The 8,214-nt window shown below is 35.7% G+C and overlaps 1 protein-coding gene across 1 annotated transcript; it reads left to right on the top strand.

Annotated features, from left to right (window-relative positions):
• Nucleotides 1-3,439: 3,439 nt before the first annotated feature.
• On the top strand, nt 3,440-4,186 carry LOC145130410 (uncharacterized). The gene has a single exon (XM_079065216.1). The coding sequence runs from the start codon at nt 3,440-3,442 to the stop codon at nt 4,184-4,186; it is 747 nt and encodes a 248-aa protein (XP_078921342.1).
• The last annotated feature ends 4,028 nt before the right edge of the window (nt 4,187-8,214 follow it).

Here is an 8,214-nt window from a genome sequence, read left to right as displayed (position 1 = left end):
AAGTGGTTTTTAGAGTTCTTAACCTTTTTTTGTTCTGATTTGAACCACTATATATATATATATATATATATATATATATATATATATATATATATATATATATATATAGGGTGAGGTTCAATAGAGAATCATAATTAACCAAGGAACCAAGGAACCAATCTTTTTTTCAACTTTTAAAACTTATTTTTTATCAAAAAAAAAACTAAAAATACAGAAATTCATAACTTTTTATCCTTTTGCAATGATATCAAATTCGATTTTATTTTATTTTATTTTATTTTTTTTACGTCAAATTCACAATGTAAATTTTTGAAAATTCACAATGTCAATCCGCATTCACACGGTGAATCCGAAAAATATTTTTCACATTCACAATGTTAATATATGAATTTAGATATTTTTAGATTTTTTTTTTCGATAAAGAATAAGCTCTAGAAATTGAAAAAAAGATTTGGTTCCTTGAAGAACCAATAATTATGGTTCTCTATTGAACTTTTTCATATATATATATATATATATATATATATATATATATATATATATATATATATATATATATATATATATATATATATATATATATATATATATATATATATAAAAGCTTAAGGTTGATTACAGTGGGTGTCGAGGCTGTATATTACTTGCTCTCTCCTTATGTAATCTCAAATGTATAAATATGGTGTTTTCCTAATGTGTCATGAAAGACCAATTATGAGGTATAAGAGAAATCACAGTCTAGTGCAGATTGAAGCCACAAAAATCATTCCAGTACTCCAAAAGTTTACTAAGAGTACATATATTAAAAGGTTTATAGCTTTTTAATTACACTCAATTTTCTTACAAAACACATCCATCAACTAAATTGTTCTTGGTGGGCCAGGGCATCCACGAACACATGTTCCGCCTAAGCAAGCACAAAACCCACAACCACGGCAAACCGGTGCACAATCATCTTTAGTATTGCAGTTTGGTAGAGAAGTGGATCGAACTGCCATTACTCTTAATGTCATCGCTTCAAACATATTTCCAATAACTCAAATGTTAGATAAAACAAGCTTAAAATTTACAATAAACAAATAATTTTATAAATTCAAAAACAAGTAAAAGTGATTGTACCATATGAAACAACAATAAGCAACATGAAGAAAAGAAAAGTGCGTTGGGCATTCTTCATTTTGCTTTATATGCTTTTACAAAAACACACACACACATATATATATATATATACATATATATATATATATATATATATATATATATATATATATATGCATTGAATGTTAGATACTTTAAATGAATGCTCCTATTATAAAATATATTAATATTCAACTATAAATAAACGAGTAATTATAATTGTTTGGGATACTATTAAATTTTTAAGTATTTATTAAAAGATACTACATTAGATTTTTAAATTTGATATATCACTAGTATATATACGAATGCATTTAATGTTAGATACTTGAAATTAATGCTCCTTTTATAAAATATATTAATATTCAACTATAAATACAAGAGTAATTATGTTAGTATGAGATACTATTAAATTTTAATTATTTATTAAAAGATATTAAATAGATTTTAAAATTAGATATATAGCACCAGTACAAAAATGATAAATGGTCACAGTTTTGTCAAAACAGTGTGCCATCGTTTTATGGCTAAAGGTCATTGATGTAATTATTGTATTTTTTATCCATATTTTATCTTAATTGTCATTACGATTTCCAACTATATTCACAGATTTAGTCACAATTTAACAAAAGAATTATGACAAATACGATCCATGATCGAATATGTGACCAAATGTCATCATCAAGCCCAAGCCCGACCCTGGCCATGGGCAGCCCGGGTAACCGTCCATGGCCCAACTCTTTAAGGGCCCCAAAACTTATGTCTTGTATAATATGTTATAGAGACCTAAAAAAGAACATATTAACAATGTGAGAGCCCAAATAAGAGGCCTAATCTGATAAAGTGGGCCTAATCTGATAAACACTCTTAAACGAGAATTGGACTAATGGACTTGGACACATGGGCAATTCAATTATTTGCTCCGGTTGTTGCTTTACGCTCTCGATACTCGAAAAGCAAATACCCGCGACTGCTGCGATAAAAAGCGGGAAAGAATTTTCCAGAAATTGAATCGTTGGCCAACTTTTGATTGATTTTTCAAAGAGTTATCGTCATCGGGTCCTAAGTTATTCTCAACAGTCGATTCTTAATTTCCGAAAGAGATCGAGGGAATATGAGAAAAAATTAAAAATAAAGGAGATAAGTTCTGGCCATGCAAAGACCAAGAGGAACACTCACAAGGAATGAGAAAACCCCCCGAAGGTGGTATAAGTAAAACAGTACCATCAAGATTTCAAGAATCTAAACTTCCGTTCACCCTTTATGGATGACATTAACGAGACGCCCATCCCAAAAGGATTGAAAGGGCCAAGAGTATTGCCCTACGATGGAACAGGATACCTAGATGATCACGTATCGAACTTCCAGTGGGCCATAAAGATGATCCCAATGGATCCAAAATTGTGGAGTCTGTACTTTACTTCACAGGAACATTAGATGAATCTGCTCGATACTGGTTAGTAAGCCTGCCTCCCCGAAGCATGGGAACTTTTGAAGAACTATGTCATAAGTTTTGCAACAACTTCATCCAATAAAGGTTCCAACAACAATCACATGCAATATTATCTTGTTGTCAACGTGGAGGGGAATCGAATAAGGCGTACTTTAAACGGTTTAACGAGATCAGTAGAAAGATGCCAACAAGGGATGATCCTATGATCATAGCAACATTCACTTACGGTCTCATGGAAGGAGAATTATTTCGAAAACTGGTAGGCAAGGAGTGGGTCAATGTCGAAGAAATGATACGCAAAGTTAATAAATTCCTAAGCTAGGAAGCAGAGAGTGCAAAAAAAAGCAAGGATGAAAGGCAATGGTTGGAAAAAGAATACAAGAAGAGTGGATTAAACCATACTCACCCCATTTAACAATAGACCTCTTTATAATCATAATCAAAGGTTTCCCCACAAAGGAAGAAGTAAGCAGAATAATCGCTTCCAACCGTACTGATAGGAGGCATATGAGGCATATACCCCACGGAAATCGAACAAAAGGAATAATGATAGGAGCAGAAATTATCTTTGGGACCCGAATAAATACTACAACGTTCATAAGTAGCTAGGTCATGCCACCGAAGACTGTGAAAGCCTCAAGAGGGAGAAGGAGAAAATCTGATCACTTAAAGTGGGAGAGCGAACCATGAAAAGAAGAAGAGACTCAGACATATGATACTGGGATTGCCATGATACAAGGTGGAGGCAGAAATGATACCGAGCCGACAAAGAAACAAAAAATAATTAACATAAAGTTCAATCATCACGACCCGATACCTTTCGCTCACCAAGGAACCGAACCCCTGATAATGAAGGTAGCCATAGGAAGGACTTTGATTCTAATAGTTTATGTGGACAATGGGAAATCTGTCAACATCATATGTAAGCTTTTCCTGAGAGGATTACCCAAAGATGTCCAAAAGTATCTCAAGTCAGCCATATCACCGGTAGTAGGCTTTGCTGGCCAATCTGTATGGATAATGGGGCAAATCTCGCTACCTTTCACACTAGAAGACTATAAAGGTAGTATTCAAAAAACAATCCTAACAGAGTTTATCATGATAAAAGCGCCCTCTCTTTATAATATGCTGTTAGGAGGAATCAGACTGTGGAAATTACAAGCAGTCCCATCCACAGTTCATGGTCTACTCAAATTTCCTACCGAGGAGGGCATTGCAATAGTCCAAAGCGTGATGTTGAAGAAAGAAGTTCATGGTCTACTCAAATTTTCTATTGAGGAGGGCCCACCCGAACGTAGTCACGTTGTCCACCCCAACCTGAGCGAACCAATGTTCGAAGAAAGAAGTTCCTTGGTGGATACCGATGAAGCAGTTATCTCTGAGAAGTACAAAGACCAGAAGATTAAAATGGGTTCTGAACTGCCTGAAGCTTTACGAAGAGGTCTAGTTGTCGTATTGAAGGAGTATGCAGACATATTCGCGTGGAAACCCGTGGACATGACAGGGATCCCCAGATCGGTAATAGCGCATCATTTGAACATCAACCCATCATATATACCTATCAAGCAGAAGAAAAACATAATTCACAAAAAATGAAAGAAATAGTCAATAAGGACGTTAAGGAGTTGGTAGAGGCAGGAGTCATGGGAGCAACACAATTCCCGAAATGGATTGCCAACCCAGTGTAAGGCAAAAATTGTAGATGGTACGATGCGAATGTGCGTTGATTACACTGATCACAACAAAGCGTGCCCAAAAGATAGTTACCCCTTCCAGAAATCGAACAGAAAATTGAGTCGTTGGGAGGGTTCAAGTAGAAATCTTTCTTAGATGCATACAAAGGTTATCATCAGGTAAAAATGGCAGCGACTGATGAAGATAAGACAGATTTCCTTATCGAGAATGGCACATTTTGTTATACAAAAATGCCTTTCAGACTACATAATGCGGGGGCGACATACCATAGGTTGGTGGATAAGGTGTTTGAACAAAAAATAGGAAGAATCTTTGAGTCATACATAGACGACATGGTGAGTTTATTAATTCCTTCTAGTCGATGCACATTCTGTGAGACCCATCTTTCTTTTTGACGAACATAATTGGTGGTCCCCAAGGTTAACTGTTTAGTCGAATGAATGTTTTTTCCATAAACTCCTAAATCTTAGTCAACAATTCCTGCATTTTTGGTGGTGCAAGATGATATGATGTTTTGGCTATTGGTGTTGTACTAGTGATTAGACCAATCCTATACTCTACATGCCTCTCCGGAGGCACACTTGATAAGTCCTCAAGAAAAACATCAGTAAATCCACAAACTATTGGTACTTCCACAATGGACCCCTTCTTTTCTTCTCGGGTGTCGACAACATAACCCAAGAATCCCATGCAACCATGCTATAAATACCTCCTGGCCTTTGAGGTGGAACAAAAAGTTGTATTACTTCTAGCACCCTCGCTTCAGATGGTTAGCTCTCCCCCACTTGGAGTATAGACACACACTAATTTTTTTCTACAATCGATCAGGGCCTTGAATTGGTCCATCCAGTCCATGCCTACTATTATATTCATTTCTTTCATAGGAATGGGAATGAGATCTATCATAAAACTGACGCCATAAATCTTTGCGGTACAACTACGGTAAACTTTTGATGCTTTAACTCTTTGATCGGCATCTATCTCGACCTTTAGAGGGTGGTCTAAATCTAATATGGTGACATCAAAGCTCTTGCTAAACTTAAGTGGTATGAAGAAATGAGTCGCCCCTAAATCTAATAATACTAAGGTAGGCATATAATTGACTAATAATGTACCTAATCCTATATATAACAGTAAATAATTACTAAATGGTATAAAACAATATTATAAAAACAAGGAATACATAATAGTCACGATGCCTGGTGCCGCTCTGGCCTCCTCTTCCGTGAGCTAAAAAGCTCACCCATTGGCCCTTAGAGCTTCAGTTTTTCATGGTGTCCACCAGTGAGCCTAAAACTTGCAAGTGTTGGAGTTTGCATTTCAACTGCTGATCTCAGAAGGGAAAATTCAGCCTTGAAGTGGCCCATCTGGTTACAATTTTAACAAACACGCAACCCCTGCATCCCCTGCTTACAATCTCGACTTTAATGTCCCTCTTTGCCACACTTGTAGCATCCAAAAGATGGATAAACTGTTGGATAAGGTGTCTAAGTCCATAACTATTTCTGGTATGTACTTGACCCGACCCGGCATCGTCCATTTGGGTTGCATGGCATCATGCATTTGGATAGACTAAATGAGAGAAATAACACTTGTGGTTTATTAATATATTATAAGTTCTAATATATTAATAGTATTATTTAATTAGTATTGATCAAGAATTAATCTAGGATTAATTAAGTGATCAAAAGATGACTAATTAAATATATGGGTTGATCATGTAAATCATCCATAACTTGTATAGTGGGCTAAAAGGCTCCATGGATAATCAAGTTGGGTTAAACCCATTGAATGCTCCATGGAGGCTCCATGGGAGTTACAAACCCATGGGTCATGGAAATGAAGAGTCATGCCACATTAGGGTTTACATGGTGTAACCCTAGATGTGACACACTATATAAGCAACATGTTCTCCACCAAAATCGGCGACACATAAGAAACAAGAGGGCTAGAGCCGATTTTGCAAGTGTAAGATTCTCTCAAAGTTTACTCCTTTGCATTTGGTGTTGTGTGAAGCATTTGAGGCATCACACTTGGGGTGCTAGGCTCACAATGTTTCAAGGATCATAATCAACAACAAGGTAAGTTATTCTATCTTTCATTCAAGTTAAAAATGTTCCCCATGTATGCTAGATAGGAATATAACCTTGGAATTCAACTTTGCATGATTATTAGACAAACATAGATCCAAGGTTATTAGGGTTGCATGTACACTTAGGAAGTGTTAGAATGCTCAAAACCCATCAGTGGTATCAGAGCCTAGGTTTGTTTGTTGTTTTTTTTTTTTGGGTGCAAACAGCTTGAAAAAAAAAATCGTTAAATTACAAGTTTTTTTTAAGTGTAATTTTTGATTCTTGAAAGTGTTCATATTCATGTTCTTGAACTTATGAAGATTAGATGATCATAGGAATTGTTTGTAACCTTCATGGTAGTTTAATTCATGATCATAATATGTTTTAATGGAGTCCATAACTTGTCCTCAAGTTATGGAAAACCAAAAGTCTCACTTTTATTAAAGCCATTAAAAGAACACAAGAGTTATAAAAATGAAGAGTCTTCATTTTTATTACTCAATTAATTCATAAGTTATAAGAAATGAAAAGTTTTGGAAGTTTACAAAACTTGCCCTCAAGTTTTGGAACATGTAAAGTCTTGATTAAAACTTTAGTTCCAACCCTTAGAATTTTAAAAGTTAAAATTCAACCCTTATACTTTATAATATTATAAGTTACTAATATATATATGTATAACAACAAGTCGTCTTACCGCTAGTACGCCTCATTCACGAAGCCGGTCTATAAGGGGGGTATAAGGTTGTTGCCTATAAAATGGCAACTTAATGGGTGTCCACTCTCACCCACCACTTCCTTGATCGGTGGAGGGTCGTTAACCGAACGGGTAAGACAAGGACTTATAAATTCTCATTAAAAGTATGATGAATATTATAAAGTAACTAAATGCTTTTATTAAATTCCCAATCTTAGTTACTTTAGGAAAATGTGAATAAGGTGCTAATCCATGAAATTACACTTTACACTTTGTTTAAGTCGTTGGTGGAGCGTGTGTGGTTAACCGGCACACTAACTTGGACTTAACAAGGTAGGTAACGGGTGACTTAAGGTTTACCATAGCATCGGTGGAGCGTGTGTGGTTTACCGGCACATCGATTGAGTGATAAACCTTGAGGGTACCAAGTGATTTGCATGGTTACTTCACACCTCGTTTTGTGATCCTCGGTATCCCAGTCACAAAACTTGGAGGGCACACTCGAGATTGAAACATGCCTTTGAAAAGTTCATTGAATCTCAAAAGAATCTAGGAATTTCTAAGAACCAATTAAAAACCTAATATTTATATTTCGTTTTTCATGGTGGAAATTGGTGAATCGTCATTCACCTACCTTTTAAATATGTTATAGCTTGGATTACGGCATACCTCTTCTAAGTTATAATATATTGTGATTGGATCCTAGCCTTAATATTACATTTGGGTGTTTTATTAAGGACTCTCTTAATATCTAAACTAATCTTGTTCTCTTCTTTCAGATGTCTTCAAACAATGCTGCTTCTGGCTCTAATCCTAATGGCTCCTTTACCCTTATGAAGTTGTGTGGGAAAGTCACTTTTGATGGATCCAACTTCAATGAATGGATCAGAAAAATCAGGATGATTACCCGCTACGAGGACAAAGAATATGTCTTTGACAAGGAGCTTAAGGAGATTGATGAGACCACTGCAACTCCCCAGGAGATCGCTGACTTCAGGGCACATGAAAGGGATGCTACAAAAGTGGCATGCATCATGCTGGCCACCATGACAGCAGAACTCCAAAAGTCCTATGAGGACTTCTACCCTTTTGAAATGCACCAAGATCTGATGGAAATATACCATCAAAGTGCACGACAAGAGAGGTATGAAATCATATGCTCT

The sequence above is a fragment of the Lactuca virosa genome, chromosome 8 (assembly GCF_052849685.1).
Source record: "Lactuca virosa cultivar CGN04683 chromosome 8, Lactuca_virosa_CGN04683_v6, whole genome shotgun sequence".
Taxonomy (NCBI): domain Eukaryota; kingdom Viridiplantae; phylum Streptophyta; class Magnoliopsida; order Asterales; family Asteraceae; genus Lactuca; species Lactuca virosa.
Note: the sequence above shows the minus strand (reverse complement) of the source record. Positions and strands in the feature narration are given on the sequence as shown.